Here is a 21,800-nt window from a genome sequence, read left to right as displayed (position 1 = left end):
CAGATTTGAGTTTGAACCCTGAGTCTCCTTCTCAGCCTGACTGATCTGGGAAAGAAATAAAACACCCGTGTTTTCCCCATTTCGAACTATGGACCCCACGGAGAAGGGGCCCTATAGAGATCAAATGAGAGACCTGCAGTGTTTCTAAACCCCCCGTTTGATAGGAGTGGGGTGTCCCATTCAATTTGCCCCTCAAACATCCAGAAGGCTTCCTCCCTCAACACTGGGAACCCGATCCTGTCATGCACCCTTTTGTTTGGTATCTAGTTCTGGAGAGAACCACGGTCTCGTAGGGTCGAGGCCGGCACAGCTGGACACAGCTGGCCAGAAATCAGAACCCTCGCTAGACACAGCCAGCACCTCCTCCCTTTTTGCTTCCTTCAGCCCATCTCCGTCTTCTCGCGCCCTCCACATTCCAGGTCAGGCCGCTGGCCTTGTTCCCGCCAAAGCCTTAAAAAGCCGTACCACCTAGGTCCACACGAGGGTCTAGTTTCAGGGACCCTCACTCTCAGCCTTCTTTCTTCCAAGGCTAAATGAGTGTGCCCATCCCTACCTCAACTACACGTCTCTGCTTCAACAATTTAAAGATCAGAAAGTTCTGGCGGGGAGGTGGGTGTGTTGCCTTAGCGCGGCTGGCAAACCCGGGCGAGAGCGGACTACAACTCCCATCCGGCTCTAGGGCCACAGCCGTCCCTAGCCCCTCTGGCCCGGCTAAGAAATTGGCCGCTGGCCGGGGCGCGGGGGATGTTGCGGTGCCCTAGGAATGCCCCGTCTAGCTTAGGACCCCATGAGGGTGTAGATGGGGCTGGGACTGGGGCGGCACTGGGATCAGATGGGCCTTTTGCGACCCCAACGGACCCACTCCAACTCCGCCCAGGAGTTACTTTTCGTGACCCGCCCTCCCACTTCCTGGCTGAGGGTCGGCCCCGCCCCCGCGCGCCTCCGCCTTCCCACCTTCACCTTCAGTCGCGGCTCCCATTGGCCGGCGCGCACCTGCCCGTCCGTCGGGGGCGGGCTTGGAGGGCGGGGCGGGCGGCCAGGTGAGGGAAAGCGGGTGGCGACGGAGGAAGGTGACAGCGGGGAGGGCGGGAGGGTGGGGGGAAGCCGCGCAGAGCGAGCCGCGGAACCACGGACGGACCGCCGGACGGACGGACCGCCGGGGCATGCAGGCGGCTTGGCTCTAGCCCGGGTTGCGGGGCTCCAGCCGCAGCTATGGAGCAGCGGTTGCGTGCGCTGGAGCAGCTGGTACGGGGCGAGGCCGGTGGCAGCCCGGGGCTCGACGGCCTCCTGGATCTGCTGCTGGGGCTGCACCACGAGCTCAGCAGCGCCTCCCTGCGGCGGGAGCGCAACGTGGCGCAGTTTCTGAGCTGGGGTGAGTGGTTTGGGGAGTACCTGGGAAGGGAGGCTGGGGGTTGCCAGCTGGAGTTCCACCCCCCAAGACTCTTCCCCGGGGATGGCACCCTCCAGAAACTTTTTCCTGAAGACGCACTAACTCCTTGCATTGTCTGTAACGCGTGCCGTCGGACTCTATAGCCTGCTCATTCACCTGCACCTTACCTCAAACTCCCAGACACAGGAACAGGTACACAATGTACACTACACACACACACACACTCATTCCCAGCTGCAGACCCCAGACATATGTTGCCAATACATATCCTCCACAACGGTCACCTACAGGATTCCTTGGTCACACATCACACTTCATGCCCCACCCAGAACACACATTCAGGTGGACGCCCGTTTTGTGTCACATAAACACAGACTTTCTCAATCTCCTTCATTCTTCGAGAGATTGGCACTTTGCTCTGGGACCCCTCTCACCTGTCTGGCTCCACCACACACTCACAAATCCTCATACTTCACCTTACAGACAAGTCTCCTCCCCCTAGTCCCGGACTGAGGACCAACGTTTGTGGGATTCGGGGCCTTCCTCATTGGAAATGGATCTGCACCCTTTTCTATTTGACTCATCTGAATCCTTGGGAACGGATGACTAGGGTGACCCTAAACCCATTGTGCGTACTGGTGCCATTACAGGGGTTCCCTGGTCACACCTGGCCAGGCTTTGTGGGGGAAGGCATAGGAATTAAACCTGGAGGGTGGGGTGTTTGCCTAGTAGGTGATTAGCGTTCCTAGCACTCCTGAGCTGTGGGCAGGCACAAGGCTGGACCTGGTATGGTTAGGGGTCTACCACCCAGACTTGCCATTTCTGCATTCTTCCCCTGTTTCTCTGTGACTTTTGTGTGTTATGTATGTGTCTGAATTGGCATCACCCCACCATGACACCCGTACCCCTCTGTGTGTGTGTGTGTGTGTGTGTTTCTCCCTGCCTACCTCTGGCACCTCTGCCTGGGACCCCAACATAGGGGACGTCTGTTGACATCTCCCGAGGTAACTCCAAGGCCAGGCGTGACTCATGCCTCTCCTGCCCCAACTTGTCCCTGCTCCTGCCCAGAGCCCCCACCCCCTCTGGCAAGACAAAAGGTACCAGACATCTTGTCCAGAGGGTTGGATAGGCTTGGTTCTGGGCACCAGGTTTGGCCTATGTGGCTGGTGGTCACCTCTGATAGCCCTACAAGGCTGGTAGCTGCTCCTCCAGTTCTGTGTGCAAACCTGGGAAGAGACAATTTCTGTAGTGAGGTTTCCAAACCGCCTCTGCTGTGGGGGTTCTGCCTGATAAACCTGTGGAGCAGCTCTCTGTCCCACCCACAGGCCCGCCCAGCTGCCAGGGAGTTTACCTCCTGGCAGGGGGAAACTGAGGCAAACACCGGACCATAGATGACCCCCAGTCCTCGCTGATCACCCATGTCTTTCTCAGTTCCTAAGACTCAGCCCCCTCCCCCTGGCCTAAGGCCACTCCAGTTCTGGGGAGAGCCTGGGAGTGGCTGGACATGGCCCTTATGGAGTGTCGGGGGAGGGGGGACTGTGATGCAGTAGGAGGTTCCTGGCTGTGCAAAAGCCCCAACCAGAGAGGGAGGCAGGGCTCCAAGTGGCAGAGTTGTCAAGCCTGGAAGGAATCCTGTGTGCTCACGCCCTCAGGTGCTGGCACTGGGCACCAGGTAAAGGTTTTGGCCCTGTTTTCGCATCTTGTGAGTACCTGAGCACACTGGCCTCTGTTCCTGACCCAGGGGCCCCACTTGGGGAACACAGAGCCTGTCTTTCGGGAGCACTGCAAAGACTGTCCTCCCTGCCCTCAGAGGCTGCCCCAGCCCTTTCCTCCATCCAACCAGATTGCTCTGAGCCTACAGGGTCCCCCAGACCCAGGCCCACAGCTCCTGAATGGCAGAGAAGCCTTTCTGGGGACAAAGAATGCCACCTATCCAGTTTCCCAGATAGGCTCTGGGCTGGCCTTGAGGGACCAAAGGCTGTGAACTAGGGACAGGAGCAGTATTCTCATTGTCTCTAGGGCCAGCCAGGATCAAGACCTTGGGTAGGGAGGACCACAAAGTCCCTCTGTGCCTCAGATAGGGGTCACCTAGAGCCTGGAGGGAGGCAATCCTCTGAGGCAGGACCCTTGCCATGCTTGTTAATCATGACCAAAGCACCCTGGCTCTTGTCTGCCTCTTGGCTGGGCTGTCTCTGGGAAAGTAATTCCTGTCCTAGTCCCAAGGAGGAGACTCTGAGTCCACTCTGTCCCCTCAGCCAGCCCCTTTGTAAAAAGAGTGAAAGAGCTGCGCCTACAGAGAGATGACTTTGAGATCTTGAAGGTGATTGGCAGAGGGGCCTTTGGGGAGGTAAGTGAATGTCCTGGGGTGGGTGGGAGGAGGGGCCTTGCACTTGGAATGGTCTAACCCCGCCCGTGCTTGGTACCTCAGGTTGCTGTGGTTAGACAGAGGGATAGTGGCCAGATTTTCGCCATGAAGATGCTGCATAAGTGGGAGATGCTGAAGAGGGCTGAGGTCAGTTTGGGGTCAGGTGCACCCTGCAAATGGGTAGGGGAAGGTGTTTGTGCTGCCAGAAGAAGGGACAGGGTACAGGATGCCACTCTAAATAGTCACCTGTCTCCTACCCGTCACAGTAAACTTAAGATGAAGTGGGATGAGTTCTCATCTTTTTATGGAAACACTGAGGCCCACCACCAGAAAGCCAGGGCTCAGTTTCATCCAGAGCCAGCCCAGCCTGGGTTGAGCAGAGCTCTTCCTTTGATCAGAGCCTCTGGGCTTTTGAGACCATTCCCTGGGCTGGAGAAGGGTGAGTTCCCGGGAGCTGATCCCATTCTACCCCTGCTTTCCAAACCTGCTTCAGACGGCCTGTTTCCGGGAGGAGCGAGATGTTCTGGTGAAGGGAGACAGCCGCTGGGTGACCGCTCTGCACTATGCCTTCCAAGATGAGGAGTACCTGGTGAGGATCCCTGAGAAGTGGAGGAGATCTGCCTGTCTCACCGTTCCCGTGCCTAGAGCCTCCTTCCTTAGCAAAAGGGCCACTGGCCGCCTTGAGAAGTACTTTAATCCCAGTACTTGGGAGGAAGAGGCAGGCCGATCTCTGTGAGTTCAAGGCCAGCCTGGTTTACACAGTGAATTTCAGGACAGCCAGAGCTAGAGACATTGCTCAGCCTTGTCTTCCCAGAACCCCCAAGATACACCATGAGGTCGACAGGTATCCCCATTCTGAGTCTGACTCTTGGCTCTACCCACTGCCTTCCAGTACCTGGTGATGGACTACTACGCTGGCGGGGACCTCCTCACACTGCTGAGCCGCTTTGAGGACCGCCTCCCACCTGAGCTGGCCCAGTTCTATCTGGCTGAGATGGTGCTGGCTATCCACTCACTGCACCAGCTGGGCTATGTCCACAGGTGGGGCCCCAAGCTCTGTCACCTCCCAATCTTCCTCCCAAAAGCTGTCAGTAGGGCTTGCCAGCATCCCTATCTTACAGCTGAGCAAGTCAGGGCTTAGCACAGGCAAGTCCCTGGCTCAAGTCCCTCCCAGTTCATGGTGGCAGAGGAGTGGGGACATCTGACTCCGGCATCCACTACAGTGCACTTTACAGCCCCTAGAATCAGCACCATGGACCTTTTCCTTCAGTCTGGCTGCCCTTTTCTTCCTTGGCACCTGCCTTCAGTAACTCCCACATGCACACTTGCACACACAGGTGTGAGCATGCATATAGGTAGGTGTGCACCTGAGCATGTGTCTAAACATATGCACACATATTAAGCCCTTCACCCACCTCCCAGGGATGTCAAGCCTGACAACATCCTGCTTGACATGAATGGCCACATACGCTTGGCAGACTTTGGCTCCTGCTTGCGTCTCAACAACAACGGCATGGTAAGGAGCTGAGGACAGCGGGCCAAGTGCAGGGGCATTGGGTTCCAATAGGGGGTACATGGAGAGTGGGGCACCTGGCCCAGTCCCGTGGCCTCATGACACCAATACCCTCGCCACAGGTAGACTCATCAGTCGCAGTGGGGACCCCAGACTACATCTCTCCTGAGATCCTACAGGCCATGGAGGAGGGCAAGGGCCACTATGGCCCACAGTGTGACTGGTGGTCACTGGGAGTCTGCGCCTATGAGCTGCTCTTTGGAGAAACACCGTTTTACGCTGAATCTCTGGTAGAGACCTACGGCAAGATCATGAACCACGAGGTTAGACTCTCTGACCCTGGTACCTCCACACTGTATGATTGTAGGTAACGTTAGACCAAGGTGGACTTCCAGCCTGACCTGCCCTCTTCTGTGACCCGCAGGACCACCTCCAGTTCCCCTCTGACGTGCCTGATGTGCCTGTCAGTGCCCAGGACCTGATCCGACAGCTGCTGTGCCGCCAGGAGGAGCGGCTTGGTCGTGGTGGACTGGATGACTTCCGGAACCACCCTTTCTTTGAAGGTGTGGATTGGGAGAGGCTTGCAACCAGCACAGCTCCCTACATCCCCGAGCTTCGTGGGCCTGTGGACACCTCTAACTTTGATGTCGATGATGATACCCTCAACCATCCAGTGAGTGCCATGTCTCCATCAGAACTTTGGCTTGACCTGACCTTATTCCATATGCTCCCTGCAGCAGTGGAAGGACTGGGGTGAAGCCTTTGAACCCCGGGGGCTCTTGAGAGTTGTAACTCACTTTAGCTGGCTCATCTGCGTGGTGGATGGTACCAACTGAAAGCTCTTTGCCCTAGCTGTTTGGAAGAAAACTCCTTGCAGCCTCTAGGAGACCTTGTTTTGCAAAACCTGATGGGGATTGTGGCCCTTTTTTTGGGGGCCGGGGAGGGGGAGCAGGCCGTGTTAATCCCCAGGTACACACCCGAGTAAATGCCCAGTTCGGGAGGCTCTTCTGGTTCTCAGTTGTCTGTGACTCTGACTCTCCTTTCCTCTCCTATAGGAGACGCTGCCACCACCCTCCCATGGGGGCTTCTCAGGCCACCACCTGCCCTTTGTAGGCTTCACCTATACCTCAGGCAGGTGAGTCTGGTCCTCACACCTGCTGGGAGGCTGGGAGCACCTGTAGCTTATCAGAGCCCTGAGGGAAGGGACAAACTGGCTTCAGCACGCGACAGGCACTGCTTAGTCTCGGGGTCAGTCAAAGTCAGGGCTATGTCCCTGGGACAGACTGTTAAAATGGACTAGATTCACTGCCGAGGCTAGGAAGGGCCCTACTGTCCAGCCTCATCGCCCTCTGTAAAATGGGTGGGAGCAGTACCCACTCTTATATCTTAGGTTGGCCTGAGACCCAAGAGGGGCACAGGTAGAAGGAATGCCCTCAGCAGTGTTCCCCAGGCCGCTGCGTACTAGGTGTGGACCAAGGACTCGGCTCACTAGTAGCTGCTTTTGAGAGCCCTTGTTAACATTTGTTTGTTTGATTGATATTCGTGTATGCCTGTGGACATGATGCACGTGTGTGGACATGTTGCACGTGTATGGACATGATGCACACGTGTTGACACCATGCACTGCAATGCATCTGTAGAGGGCAGACTTTTAGAAGTCAGATCTCTCCCTCCACCTTGCGGTTCCCAAGGATGGAATCAGGTGGTCAGGCTTGGCAACAGGCACCCTTACCAGCTGAGACAGCTCGCTGGCCCCTGAAGAGCCCTTATTTTTTTTTTTGTTTGTTTGTTTTTTCGAGACAGGGTTTCTCTGTAGCTTTGGTGCCCGGAACTAGCTCTTGTAGACCAGGCTAGCCTCAAACTCCCAGAGATCCGCCTGTCTCTGCCTCCCGAGTGCTGGGATTAAAGGCATGTACCACCACCGCCTGGCTCAAGGGTCCTTTTTTTGGAGACAGGATTTCTCTGTGTAGTCCGGGCTGTTCTGGAACTCACTCTCTCACTCTGTAGACCAGGCTGGCCTCAAACTCAGAGTCATGCCTGCCTCTGCCTCCTGACTGCTGGGATTAAAGGTGTCACTACTGCCTGGCTCCGGCCTTGTGGTTTTCCATTTCCCTGTGGTAAGAAAACAGGCTCAGGTGTTGTCCCTTACCCAAGGTCACCTACCTTGTTCAGGTCTCCCAAAGGCAGGGTGTGATCTAGTGCTTCTCTCCCCAGCACAGAGCCCAGGCCTGGGTCTGGAGTGATGTGTTGTTTCTTGGATGGATAGATGATTGGTCCATGAGTCTGGTCTTCTGCTAACCATCCCTGTTTCCTCTCAGCCCCAGTGAGGAAAAGCGTGCTGAGCTAGTGGCTGCCCCAGAGCGGAAGCTCCACCACGTGGAGCAGGAGAAGGTGGAGCTCAGCCGGAAGTGTCAAGGTATAGAGGCATCTGGGCAAGGCTGAGACTGTCAGGTCAAGGTGAGGGGTAGCCTGCTGCAGGCCTGGCTACTCACCCTGTGGCCCTTCTCCTGCCAGAGGCACTGAATGGCTCCTTACAGCCCCAGGAGCTGGTGCAGCTGCAGAAGGAAGTACAGATTCACCAGGAGAGACTGGCAGGTATCTTTCCTGTTCTTATAACAGCCTGGGCCTTTCTGGGTCCCAGCGCTGCCTCCTGCTCTGTGCATGCTGTGTGATGGGGGAAGGAGACCTTCCCGCTGGCTGTGGGGAACTTCCATGAGATCCTGTGCATGGAACGCCTGACTGAGGTGGGGGTGGCCCTGTGTGCAAGTCTCAATGACTGTTCCTCACAGAGACACTGAGAGACAGCAAGGCCTCCTTCTCACAGACTGATGGCCTCCCTGCTGGGAGCCCAGGCACTGATACCCAACTACAGCGGGAGAAGGACCGCCTCCAGCAGGTGAGCACTGGGGGAGGTGGGGGTATGACTCAGGGTTTCACGCCTCTAGTGCCCTGGCTTGACCTTGTCCTTCTTGCCCTGGTCCTCAGGAGCTGGCTGAAGCCCAGGCAGCATTGCAGGTGCAGGCTATAGAACTGTGCCAGGCCCAGGACCGGCAGGAAGAATTCCTACAGAGGCTGTGGGAGGCCCAGGAGAAAGAGGCAGCCACAACCAGCCAGATCCAGGCCCTGAACTCTCAGCTGGAGGAAGCCTGGGTGGTCCGGAGAGAGGTTAGTAACGATAGTGGGAAGGGAGAGTAGCAAGGATATAGGTTCAAAATATTGGGAACCCCATGTCCCTTTGCACCCCTGTGTGGCTGACGTATGCTGAGCAGGGCCTAGTGGTGAGATGGGTACCTGGGGCACTTGTGTCCATTGCTGGATGAGACTGTAAGTCTTTGTCAAAATGACACAGAGGGAATTAGAGGGACAGGGTTAGCATTACCTTGCTGCTATTCCATCACAGCTGGAAGGCCAGGTGGCCACCCTGACTCAGGAGGTGACAAGGCTCCAGGGACAACATAAACAAAGCCATGACAAGGATTCTTCCCAGGCCAAGGTATGGAGGTTTCTCCCTCTTGGCAAGAGAGACTCTCTCTTAGCCTGACTCTTCTTGGAGTCCCGGGGTGGGCCATGGCTTCTTAAACCCCTACCTTATTCCCTCTCCACATTGTCAAGACCATCCATGCAGCCCCTGAGACCAATGGCATGGGATCAGCTGAGCGTCAGTCTCAAGAGGCCCAGCTCAGGAAGGAGGTGGCTGCTCTCAGGGCGCAGCTGGAGCATGCCTGCAGCCAGGGGTGAGCACATGGCAGGGGCAGCCAGGAGAGGACAGAGCAGCACCGGGCTGGGCGTCAGCTCCATCTCCTTGGCCTTCTCCCCAGGGTCAGTGTTGGGAAAGAGGAGGCTCTGTGCCGACTGCAGGAAGAAAACCAGCGGCTGAGCCGGGAGCAAGCACGGGTGAGCAGGGTGGATAGACCAGGGGCAGGCTGGGTGCCAGCAGGATCAGGGAAGAGCTGCTGGGCACATTGTGGCTCATGGGAAGCATGTAGGGAAATGTGGCTTAGACTGGTGGGTGATGTGTGGGGAGACTGGCAGGGGCTGGGCAGTTGCTCTACAGCCGGGCCGGCAAGGGCCCCTGGGGACTGAGCCCACTTCCCTCTGCGGCCTCAGCTGGCAGAAGAGCTGGAGCTGGAGCTGCAGAGCAAACAGCAATTGGAGGGTGAACGGCGGGAGACTGAGAGCAATTGGGAGGCCCAGATTGCTGACATCCTTAGCTGGTGGGTACTGTGGGGCCGGGTGGGACCTGGGCATGGCTGAGGACCCAGCCCCAGACTGTGACGTACAGTCCATTCCCATTCAGGGTGAATGATGAGAAAGTCTCAAGAGGCTACCTACAGGCTTTGGCTACTAAGATGGCTGAGGAGCTGGAGTCCTTGCGAAATGTGGGCACCCAAACACTCCCTACCCGGCCTCTGGTGAGCCCCATGCACAAGAGCCGTGGCGTATGTGTGTATGTGTAGAGGTCAGAAGACAGATTGTGGGATTGGTTCTCTCTTCCTACCATGTCGGCCCCAGGGATTGAACTTAAGTTGTCAGTCTTGGAAGCACCCTTTTGCTTACTGAGCCACCTTGTCAGCCCCCAAGTTCAAGGTTTATGCTGAGGGTTGAGGATGGGAAGAGTGGGTGGGGTCTTTGGGTCTGGCCAAGTGGCCTGGACAGCCGTATGCTCTAGTGGAAGGGAGGGAGTCTCAAGCTGTTAGTCCCGGAGAACATCATACGGGGATGTCCTTGTACTGTCAGGACCACCAGTGGAAGGCACGGAGGCTGCAGAAGATGGAGGCCTCAGCCCGGCTGGAGCTTCAGTCAGCACTGGAAGCTGAGATCCGGGCCAAGCAGGCTCTGCAGGAGCGGCTGACACAGGTGCAGGAGGCCCAGCTGCAGGCGGAACGGTGAGGTCATGGGCAGATCCTAGAGGAGCGGGCTCCATGCAGGGACCTATGGTGAGCATTGCCCTCCTCTCCCAGCTGCCTACAGGAGGCTGAGAAGCAAAGCCAGGCCCTGCAGCAAGAGGTGGCTGAGCTACGGGAAGAACTTCGAGCTCGTGGGCCAGGGGGTGAGTGCCCATTGCCTGCCTACTCTGGAGCCAGTCCCCACCAGTCTCATGAATGCCAGGGAGCTCCCATGACAGTGGTGCCCATATGAGGGAAATCTGTCCCTCCCACACATCGCTGTCGACACCAGCATCTGTCTGTCACTCAGCACGTAATGAGCACTGTTGTGTGCCAGACTCCCCCAAGCCCCACCTGTGGACATTTATGTGTCTCCCTGAGATAGAAACTGAGGTCCACCCCCACCCCTGGTTCCTAAGCCTAGGACAACAACCTCAGTTATTTGTACGCTTGTCTACAGATGCCAAGCCCTCCACCTCTCTCATCCCTCTCCTGTCCTTCTGGAACACGGAGGTAAGAACCATGTAGAAGGGCATATGAGTGAGGAGTCCTGGTGAGAAGCATGGTGGCCCTGACTTCCTTCCATCCTCGCTCATCCTCAGAAGGATTCTGCCAAGGACCCCGGCAATTCAGGGGAGGCCCCAAGGTCTGGGGCAGAAGCAGAGCTGAGGCCAGAGGGCCGCCGCAGTCTGCGCATGGGGGTGAGAACAGGCAGGAGATCCTGGTGGGGCAGGCTCTGGCCCATTCCCTTCTCACTCGCTCACTTACCCAACTCACTTCCTTCAGACTGTGTTCCCCAGAGTGCCTGCTGCCACCACGACCCCTGCAGAAGGTCCCCCTGCTAAGGTCAGTGGCCAGGGAGCAGGAGAGGGTAGGGCATTCAGCCCTTCCCCCAAATCCCTCTGGGATACCCTCACCCTTCCACTACCCCTGCAGTCCATGTCTAGGGTGATGGTGCTGGTTTTCTGACAAGGCTCATAGGTGCTCAGAGTTGGCATGGCCACCTGGCTCAGCCTCTTGACCATCTACCTTTTGGGATGGAGCATGGGTGCTCAGAGGCCCTAGCAGGAATGGTGACAGCATATACCCCTTCACAGCCTGGCTCACACACGCTGCGTCCCCGGAGTTTCCCATCCCCTACCAAGTGTCTCCGCTGTACCTCGCTGATGCTGGGCCTGGGCCGCCAGGGCCTCAGCTGTGACTGTAAGAACCCTTCTCCTTCAGGATCTCCTTTATACCACAGCCCCCAGTGACACACCCACACTGTTCCTCAACCCAGCAGCACCCACACCTCTCGGTCACCTGTCCCCTACTCCTTTCTCATTGATGGCAATGGGTGACAATCCAGGTGTCATTGTCCCTGAGGGAACTATCTAGAAGGGCCTTGTTCTGGGCTGCCTGACCTGCTTCACCCTGCCACTAATCTCCATTTCCCCACAGCCTGTGGTTACTTCTGTCACTCAGCCTGTGCTCCACAGGCCCCACCTTGCCCTGTCCCCCCTGAACTCCTCCGCACAGCCCTGGGAGTGCACCCCGAAACAGGCACAGGCACTGCCTATGAGGGCTTCCTGTCGGTGAGCTGTGGCTGAGGGCTGAGGAGGATGGGCGTGGGAGCCAAGGACCTGTGCAGCCCTCCATGACTGTCTCCCCACTAGGTGCCGCGGCCATCAGGTGTCCGCCGGGGCTGGCAGCGCGTGTATGCTGCTCTCTGTGACTCCCGCCTGCTGCTGTTTGATGTCCCTGACCCTCGGGGAAGCCTGGCCAGCGGGGTCCTCCTGCAGGCCCTAGATCTGAGGTCGGTGCCAGGCAGGAACACGGGACACGTCACAGGTGGTGAGGGACTCATTCAGGGACAGTACAATCTTACCTGTATCCTTTGTTCCTCCCAGGGATCCCCAGTTCTCAGCTACCCCTGTCTTGGCCTCAGATGTCATTCATGCCCAATCCAAGGACCTGCCACGCATCTTTAGGGTGAGTGCTCAGGACAGGATAGGCCCAACCTCCACCTCTTTCCCGTGCTGGCCCTGTCTTTGTCACTGCTGCATCTCAACACTGTCCCTCTGCCAGCCACCTCACCTCCACATGCCGTTTTTCCGTAGCCACCATGAGCTTGCCACACAGCAGTCAGGCTAGGTCCGGCTTTGTTTAAGGCCCTTGAACAAAGGCTGTCTGGTACCTTCAAGAGACTCTCAAGCAATCCTTTGAGCTACCGCATATCTGAGCCTCAGACTTTCTCAGTCCTCACCCCTGGGTCCCGACCTGCCCTAGCCATACCTGTTCTTTCCAGTTCCCAGAGTGCCTTGCATTCATGTACAACTCCTCCTTGGTCTCCTTCCTCTGCACAGAGTTGCCAGCACTTTCCATGCCCAGTCCCTTGGAGCCAGGTTCTCTAACACCCTGGGCAGCTATCCTTCATCTCTTAGCCTGCTTTAGAATTCTGCTCTGCATCCCCACAGTGCTTATCTTTCCCGTTAATGTGCCTGTCACTGGGTTCTGAAATTATCGGTGCACTTGTCTGCTACTCTGTCTGGCTTACTCCCTGCCGAGCACTACAACCAGCTAGCATGCTAACAAACATCAGTAGGGAAAGGAGGGAAGGATAGATGGATGGGTCTTGGTCGTAGCCCTCCAGCCTGACTCCCTCTCTGCAGGTGACAGCCTCCCAGCTGACAGTGCCACCAACCACGTGTACTGTGCTGCTGCTGGCAGAGAATGAGGGTGAGAGGGAGCGCTGGCTTCAGGTGCTGGGTGAGCTGCAGCGGCTGCTACTGGATGCACGCCCAAGGCCCCGGCCAGTGTACACCCTCAAGGAGGCCTATGACAACGGATTGCCACTGCTGCCTCATACGCTCTGCGCTGCTGTCATTGGTAAATCTTGCAATGAAGGACTGTCACTTCAGGAAAGTTCAGGCTAGTAGGGAGGCACTAGCCTAGGCCTGTCCCAGATGCAGAGCCTTTCAGCCCTCCGTATTTTTGTGTGATGAGCCATGGGTCATGGGCCACACAGCCTGGCTTCTCGCCGCTTCATTTCTGTAGGTTCTGGTTCTCTCTTTTGTTGATATTGTTTTGTTGAGAGAGGGTCTCCCTACACAGCCCTAGCTGGCTTTGAACTCACAGAAATTTGCCTGCTTTTGCCTCCAGGTGCTGGAGTTAAGATTAAAGGTGAGGGCCGGGCGGTGGTGGCGCACGCCTTTAATCCCAGCACTCGGGAGGCAGAGGCAGGTGGATCTCTGTGAGTTCGAGACCAGCCTGGTCTACAAGAGCTAGTTCCAGGACAGGCTCCAAAACCACAGAGAAACCCTGTCTCAAAAAAACAAAAACAAAAACAAAAACAAAACAAAAAAAAAAAACAAAAACAAAACAAAAAAAAAGATTAAAGGTGAGGACCACCATGCCCAGCTGGTTCTCCTTTTTCTAAGATAATCTCAAATAAATGGAAAGAACAGAAGTTTTAGGGAGAAACAGAGACGACCTGGGAGGCTGAGGCAGAAGGCTCCAGAGTTCAAAGTTAGCTTGAGCTGAGCTACATATGGAGATCTTAAAAAATCAAAAACACCAGGCATGGCTTGGTGTGTGTATATAATCCCAGCACGCGTAAGATCAAAGTGGAAGGATCAGGAGCTCAGGGTCATCCTTAGCTAATAAGTAGCTTTAAAAAAAAAATACACGCCGGGCGGTGGTGGCGCACGCCTTTAATCCCAGCACTAGGGAGGCAGAGGCAGGCGGATCTCTGTGAGTTCGAGGCCAGCCTGGTCTACAAGAGCTAGTTCCAGGACAGGCACCAAAGCTACAGAGAAACCCTGTCTCGAAAAACCAAAAAAAAAAAAAAAAAAAAAATACAAAAAACAAATAACAAGAACAAAAAAGGTGGGTTGGAGAGCTATCCCAGTGGTTAAAAGCACTGGCTGCTCCTCCAGAGGACCTGGGTTCAATTCCCAGCTCCCACTTGGGAGTTCACAGCCGTTCATAACTCCAGTTCCCGAGCATCCAGCACCACCTTCTGCTCTCCATTGGCACCAGGCCCACAAATGATGCACAGACATGCATGGAGGTCAAACACACACACACATGAAATAAAGTAATTCTTTACAAATTATATATATATATTTTTGTATATGCACATACATGCATACATACATATGTATACACACATGCACACATACACAAAACAGCCCAGGTCAGTAGTAGTGCCGCACACATCTGTAAATGCAGCACTTGGGAGTGAGCGGGTAGCAGGAGGATGAGAAGTTCAGAGCCAGCCTCATTTACGTAGTGGGTTGAGTGTAGCCTGAACTATGTAAGGCCTTGTTTCAATAAAACCAAACCAGCAACCAAGTAGGAAGATTGCCCCCAATTCATGCCGACTTGGGCCAGTGACCTAGGGAGTTGTAGGCCTGGCCTGTGGAGTAAGACACCGGCTCCACAGAAACACAAATGAATCTCCTTGTCTCGACTTTCTTCCTGGCAGCTGGGTGAACAAGGAAGAGGGTGGGTGCTTGTTATAGGGTTCACTGAGTTTGGAGCGTGGGCCTCAATAAGGGTCCTCCCTCCATAACTGATGATTGAGAAAGAGGCAGGTCCCTGGCTTCCTCCTGCGGCTGAGGCCCTGAGCCAGCTCCAGCTTGCAGGTTCTCCCATCAGGAGAGATGGGCCAGTCAGTAACCAGAGATGGGGTGTTGGTAGAGCTGGGTGCTTGCTGGCACTTGCCCTCCCCTCTGTCGTTTCTCCTCACAGCAGCTCTGTAAGAAAGGTGCTGTCCTGACTTTATAAAGGGGAGAGTGAGGTTTACCCAGATCCCACAGTCATGGTAGAGGGCCTCACCCTGACCTGTTACCGAGGCCCTTCCTCATTACAGCCAGTGTGAACTGTGAGCAAGAAGGGCACAAGGATGGGGGTGGGTGGACGGTGTGCCGGGTCCTCAGCTCTATTGCCTCAAGGTGTCACTGGACAAACTCTTACCTCTGACCTCTCTTCCTCTCTCAGACAAAGAACGACTTGCCCTGGGCACTGAGGAGGGGCTGTTTGTGATTCATCTTCATAGCAATGGTACCACTGGTAGGATTAGGGTGGGTGTGGGCCTGGGCAGGGCCAGTCCCGGGGTACCCATGACCATGGGCACCTGCTGCTTCTCACGCCCGTGCTCCTCTCTCCCGCCAACCTCACAGACATCTTCCAGGTGGGGGACTGCCGTAAGGTGCAGCGGTTGACCGTGAGCTCTGCTGCTGGCCTCCTGGTCGTGCTCTGTGGCCGTGGGCCCAGTGTGCGCCTCTTTGCCCTGGCTGAACTAGAGAACGCCGAGGTAGCAGGTGCCAAAATCCCTGAATCCCGAGGTTGCCAGGCTTTGGCAGCTGGGCGCATCCTGCAGGCCCGGACCCCAGTGCTCTGTGTGGCAGTCAAACGCCAAGTGCTCTGTTACCAGCTCGGCCCAGGCCCGGGGCCCTGGCAGCGCCGAATTCGAGAGCTACAAGTGCCAGCCCCAGTGCAGAGCCTGGGGTTGCTGGGCGATCGGCTCTGTGTGGGTGCTGCTGGCACCTTCGCTCTTTACCCACTGCTCAATGAGGCTGCACCTTTAGCGCTGGGGACTGGCCTGGTGCCCGAGGAGCTGCCCGCGTCCCGCGGGGGCCTGGGTGAGGCGCTGGGTGCCGTGGAGCTCAGCCTCAGCGAACTCCTGTTGCTCTTTGCCACCGCTGGTGTCTACGTGGATGGCACTGGCCGCAAGTCGCGAAGTCACGAGCTCCTGTGGCCAGCAGCACCTACTGGCTGGGGTAAGGCTGGTAGAGAACCCAGCAGGGTGGGGCCAGGCACTGGAGGTCCTGCCACCCCTTCTGTCCTGAGCAGCTTGCCTAGGGACCTCCCTCTTTTTAGCTTTTGCCTTTATTCTTCCTGGCTTCATTTTCTACCTGGCCAACTTCAACAGTCCAGACCTGGAGCAGTTCTGCCATTCCATAAACGACATTGCTGCCGTCGTCAGGATGCCTTTGCTTTCCTCCCCTCTCCATTACTGCTCCCTGGCTTCTCTTCTCATGCCACCTCTCGGCTCGGTTCAGACCTCTGTTCTGGGTCTTGTCTTCCCTTCGTGACTGCTTCTGTGCACTGCGGCCTGAAAACAGACTAGGGTTGGCTCCTTTACCCAGCACCAGCCTGGGCAGGCACGCCCTGGGGGCCGTGCTTGTTGAGAAGAATGAACAAATGACTGGAGCGGAGCGTGCCTGGTGTGGTCACTCGGCGCTGTGATGGGTGGAGGCGAGAGAGGGGGACTGTCCTTTATGAGAAAGGCTGTTGTGTGAGGCCTAGGCTTGAGTGCCCCAGACTGCCACTGGCCATGGCCTGCCTCCCTCACAGGCTGTACGACCTTGACCATTGCTTTGCTCTGAGATTTCAATGACCTCATCTGTAGTGTCCCAGACCTGGGTGATTGTAGTACCTGCTCCTGCTTGGAGCTGCCGGAGACTTAAAGGACAGACATGCCAAGCGCCTTGAGCTGTGTGGGCATGTAGTGAGTGCTGGCTATTATCTCATCTGTAGGGCTGGGTGAGGCCGGCCTCCCTGTGGGACGGAGGGGACAGGCTCTGAGAGGTGCCTGGCTTGCCTGTGGCTGCACAGTACACGCAGGCTCTTTCTCACCTGCAGGTTACACAGCGCCCTACCTAACAGTGTTCAGTGAAAACTCCGTTGATGTGTTCGATGTGAGGAGAGCGGAATGGGTGCAGACTGTGCCGCTCAAGAAGGTGAAGGTCTCCCCTCAACATGGGTGGCATGGGGGTGCGTACCGTGGCCTGACCTCTGTGCTTTCTGCCTCAGGTAAGACCCCTGAATCCAGAAGGCTCCTTGTTCCTCTATGGTACCGAGAAGGTCCGCCTGACCTACCTCAGGAACCCGTTGGCAGGTGAGGAAGTGTGTGCTTGTCTACATCTGGGTGCGTTCACCTGTGCACAAGTGTGAGCTCGTGCACCACCTGGCTGGGACGTGTGAACCGCTCCCCAGCTCCCTGATTTTCCACAGAGAAGGACGAGTTTGACATTCCCGACCTCACTGACAACAGTCGACGCCAGCTGTTCCGCACCAAGAGCAAGCGTCGCTTCTTCTTCCGAGTGTCTGATGAGCTGCGACAGCAGCAGCGCAGGTGTGCATGTGTGGGTGCTGTGGCTGCTGGGTGGAGCTTTCTACCCATAGGGGCGGGGCGAGACTTGCTGCTCTTTACACCCCCTCTGCCTTCAGGGAGATGCTGAAGGACCCTTTTGTGCGCTCCAAGTTCATCTCACCACCCACCAACTTCAACCACCTGGTACACGTGGGCCCTACAGACGGGAGGCCTAGCGCCAGGGTGAGTCCTCCAGAGCCAATCACAAACCTTCCCGTAGTGGTTGAGCCAATCACAGGCTTCTGTTGATTGCTTGGCTGCTGAGGCAGGTGACTCATCCCTCTGATACCGGACCTCAATGCATCCGTGCCAGAAGCTGAGTTCCCATGGCCTGTGCTTCCTGGTCCCAGCCCCTCAGCACTCTCCCCTGACACTGTTCTCTTCCAGGAACAAAAGAACAGAGGTGTTCGCAGCTCTGGACCGCAGCGGCCGCACAGCTTCTCAGAGGCATTGCGACGCCCAGCATCCATGGGTGGTGATGGCCTCGCTGGAGAGACAGACCCCAGTAAGGGCATCCCTACACTGTCCAGTGCTTGCATGCCTCCTCCAGGTTATCACTCCTTCAGAGCCCTTAAATCTAACCCAGGCTTTTTATCCTCCCATCTCCTTACCCCTTCCAGTAGTGAAGAGGAAACCTTGGACATCTCTGTCCAGCGAGTCAGTGTCCTGCCCCCAGGGGTCCCTGAGTCCTACAGCATCCCTGATACAGGTGAGCCAGTGGGTAGAACTTTCCCACCCCCACTCAAAATTCAGACACTTTGGCCAAGCTCTGCATTGGGACAGGGAAGCAGAGACCCACCTGAGCACATAAGGCCTGCAGAATTCTTAGCTCAGCCCATGGAGACTCATGGACCCATCTGCAACTCTGGCTCTCCAAGCCCTAGCTATGTGCTCCCAATCAAGGCCAATCCCTCTGAGCTTGTCCCATCTGCAAAATGAAGATGTCGCTGTGGCCCCGGTGTGAGGCGATGGTGTCTGCATCGTGCCAGATGCATGGGAGGAGGGCCCCATAACAGCAGCTCTTGAGACGGTGTGTGTAACGTGTGTGAGAGAGTGCATGCCACACCACACATGGAGTCAGGACAGCTTCCAAGAGCTGGGTCTGTCTTCCACCTGTTTCTGCCCTGTGTGCTCCAGGCTGGTTGGTGCAAAGCTTCCAGCTGATACCCTGTCTGTTTCCCATCTCACTGTGGGCGGGCTGGGATTACAGGTGTATGCCTCTATCTGGCTTTTTACCTCTGTTCTGGAGTGCAAACGTAGGTCATCAGGTTGTGTGGCAGTCATTTTTATCTGCTCGACCATTCCTACCTACTGAACTATTTCTAAAGCCCTGGGGATGCATATATATATATATATATATATATATATATATATATATATTTTAAAATTTTTTTTTCAGTGCTAGAGGTCAAAATAGGATCTTGTACATATCTGCTCTTGTACATACCTGCTACACAAACACTTTGCCATTGTACTATATTGTTTTGGTGGGCCGGTTTGAGACAGGGTCTCTCTCTATTTAGAACTGGCTATGTAGACCAGGCTGGCTTTGAATTTAAAAAGATCCTTCTGGGGCTGGAGAGATGGCTCAGAGGTTAAGAGCATTGCCTGCTCTTCCAAAGGTCCTGAGTTCAATTCCCAGCAACCACATGGTGGCTCACAACCATCTGTAACGACGTCTGGTGCCCTCTTCTGGCCTGCAGGCATACACACAGACAGAATATTGTATACATAATAAATAAATATTTAAAAAAAAAAAAAAAAAAAAAGATCCTTCTGTTTCTGCCTCCTGAGTGCTGGGATTAAAGGCACTCCTAACTGCCGCGCCTAACCTGAGCTACATTCTTAACAGAGACCCAGCCAAAAGATGAGGAAGAAGGGGGCCTGGAGAGATGGCTCTGTGGTTAAGAGTGCTGACTGCTCTTCCAGAGGACCCAGGTTCAATTCCTACCACCCACATGGCAGTTAACAGCTGTCTGTAACTCCAAGATCTGACACCCTCAGATAGACATACATGCAGGCAAAACACCAATGCAAATAAAATAAAAACAAATAAATTATTAGGAAAATAAATTTTAAAAAAATATGAGGAAGAAGTCATATGTGAACAGTCTGTTTTGTGTGGGATCAGAAAAGGCTGAGAGGACCTGGGAAGGCCCCAGTGGCCCCCCCATCCACACCTCCTAACTGCCCCTGTCCCCTATGCTCCAGTCATACAAAGCCTCTTAACCCCAACCTGCATTTCTTTCATGCATTCAGTTTTTAATCGCTGCTGTTCCACTCCTTTTAATGCTTTTCCGGCCTTCAGTGCCCAGGCTGCCCACCACTGTCACCCTCAGTGTTCTTGACCACATGGCCAGGTGTCACTGCCACCAGCATCCCCTCTACTCATTTGACTCCTATGCTGTGGCCAGGCAAACTGCCTGCCTGCTTTCTTTTCTTCCTTCTTTCCTTCCTTTCATCCCTCCCTTCCTTTCTTCTTCCTTGCCTGCCTGCCTTCTCTCCCCTTTTAAAAAGGGTCTCAGCCGGGCGGTGGTGGCGCACGCCTTTAATCCCAGCACTCGGGAGGCAGAGGCAGGCGGATCTCTGTGAGTTCGAGACCAGCCTGGTCTACAAGAGCTAGTTCCAGGACAGGCTCCAAAACCACAGAGAAACCCTGTCTCGAAAAACCAAAAAAAAAAAAAAAAAAAAAAAAAAGGGTCTCATGTAGCTCAGGCTAGCATTGAACTCATGATTCTCCTGCCTCCCTCCTCTGAGTGTAGGATTACAGGAGAGTTTGCGCTGTGATTTTTCTTCCATGCTCTACTTCCTCGTTCAGCTGTGGGAGCCCTGGTGGCTGGGTAGTTTCCTGTTCTGCCTGGAGTAAAGCATGTTTCTGAGTGAATGTGGAGTGGAGTGGATGAACACCACACCTCAAGTGTAGGGTCCTTCGAGACCTCTGGGAGGCACCCTGAGCACCCTGAGCAAAGAGTCCCCTGTTCCTCTTCCTGTCTGACTTCCTGTTATTCTCTCCAGGTCTCAGAGCGGCCCAGAAGTCTCCCTCCAGACCCCAAGTCAGAGAGCACCCCCTGATGCCCTCTGGGAGTGCCCACCTCAGTCCCAAGACAGAAGGAGTGAGGAAGCAAAGAGCTTGTGGGATGCCATACTCCGGCTGGTCCCGGGACATGTTGAAATTCAGACTCAGGGAGAGCCTGGGTAGAGGGCTAAGAGTAAGAGGTGCCTGGGTCCCCAGGAAAAGGGTCTGACTCCTTGCCCTCATCCTGCCCTTTTCCTGGGCTTCCAACACAGGCCTACATTGGCCTCTGGGAGTGCCATGGCTCTGATGCCCGGGGATGATTGTGCCAAAGCTGTGCTTCAAAGGGCCAAGCTCTGGGAAGCTGGTAGGAGTCAGAATGAGGAGTGGGGAGGGACAGGTCCTTGGGAGTATGCTGGTGTCTTGTCTACGTAGCCTGGCCCCAGCTGAGATCAGGATGGAGCATGCCAAGGTCTCTGCTCAGGGTCACGCTGGGAAATACAGCTCTGATAAGAGGGAAAGGATAGGAAAGAAGAAGGAACGGTGCAGGTGAGAGAGGTGAGAGACAGGTGAGGAAAGGAAGCAGAAGAGGAAGGGATGCCATCAGGAGAGCCATACTCAGCTAAGGAGGGAGGAGGACAAATGGTGATGAAAAGGAGGATGGTGGAGAGACAGGAGGTGCTAGGAGGGCAAGCGAGCAAGGGGAAAACCAGACTCAGAAACTTTTCTCTGGGGAGGGGCTTAGGACTCAGAGCAGGAGTATTGCCAGCTAATCTGTCCGGGGAAGAATGGTTCCTAGGCAGGGAGGGGATGGGAGGGTATTTATAAAGGCTTCTCGGTGGGAGATGGACACCCTTCTGGGGGCCACTGAATATCTCCAGGCACACTTAGGTCCCTCCCAGCAAGGAGGGTCCTGTTTTGGAAGCTTCAACCAAGTGTATTAGAGGAACATGGGGGCATTTTATTATTGATTACAGTCATTATTGTTGTTATTATATTGCTATTTTTATTAAACCTCACCCTGCTACAGTGTGGGGAATAAAATAAGTATTTATCTCCTTAAATGGCACATTCCTGGGAGGGATGGACCCTGATGCTCTGAGGTGCAGCAAGAAACCAATAAACCCAACTTGTAAGCGCTGGCCTCCCCATCTGGGTCTGTCTTGCTGTGTAAACATGGGAGTGGGAGGTAGGAGGAGTGGCGGGGACCATGAACAATTAAAAGCTGGCCTCTGTGTGTGTGTGTGTGTGTGTGTGTGTGTGTGCGTGCTCTCAAGAAGACTGGGACAACGTGGACGGTTCTTCAGGAGCTGTGAAGCTTGGGTGGTGTGTCGGTTTTTGTTGTTGTTTGGTTATATTTTTGTTTGTTTTTTAAGACAGGGTTTCTTTGTGTAGCCTTAGCTATCCTGAACTAGCTCTAAAGACCAAGCTGGCCTTGAACTCACAGAGATCCACCTGCTCCTGCCTCCTAAATACTGGGATTAAAGACCTT

General features: G+C 55.3%; 1 protein-coding gene across 2 annotated transcripts; it reads left to right on the top strand.

The window, feature by feature from the left end:
- Positions 1–1,108: 1,108 nt before the first annotated feature.
- Cdc42bpg (CDC42 binding protein kinase gamma) lies at positions 1,109–21,545 on the top strand. Of its 2 annotated transcripts, none has more exons than XM_057777879.1 (37): positions 1,109–1,372; positions 3,646–3,737; positions 3,819–3,902; positions 4,249–4,344; positions 4,648–4,796; positions 5,178–5,271; positions 5,391–5,591; positions 5,693–5,941; positions 6,324–6,403; positions 7,587–7,684; positions 7,783–7,863; positions 8,058–8,164; positions 8,254–8,433; positions 8,669–8,761; positions 8,881–9,002; positions 9,087–9,162; positions 9,376–9,482; positions 9,566–9,680; positions 10,006–10,154; positions 10,230–10,318; positions 10,615–10,667; positions 10,757–10,855; positions 10,941–11,000; positions 11,252–11,357; positions 11,595–11,728; positions 11,810–11,949; positions 12,044–12,125; positions 12,806–13,022; positions 15,138–15,200; positions 15,320–15,919; positions 16,785–16,882; positions 16,956–17,040; positions 17,157–17,277; positions 17,373–17,478; positions 17,683–17,800; positions 17,916–18,004; positions 20,311–21,545. In XM_057777879.1, the coding sequence occupies exons 1-37, from the start codon at positions 1,213–1,215 to the stop codon at positions 20,365–20,367; spliced, it is 4,650 nt and encodes a 1,549-aa protein (XP_057633862.1). In that variant the 5' UTR covers positions 1,109–1,212; the 3' UTR covers positions 20,368–21,545. The 2 variants fall into 2 exon arrangements, with proteins under 2 accessions (XP_057633862.1, XP_057633861.1); XM_057777878.1 differs by having other exon boundaries at positions 15,138–15,209.
- The last annotated feature ends 255 nt before the right edge of the window (positions 21,546–21,800 follow it).

Source organism: Chionomys nivalis, chromosome 8 (assembly GCF_950005125.1).
Source record: "Chionomys nivalis chromosome 8, mChiNiv1.1, whole genome shotgun sequence".
In the NCBI taxonomy this organism is placed as follows: Eukaryota; Metazoa; Chordata; class Mammalia; order Rodentia; family Cricetidae; genus Chionomys; species Chionomys nivalis.
Note: the sequence above shows the minus strand (reverse complement) of the source record. Positions and strands in the feature narration are given on the sequence as shown.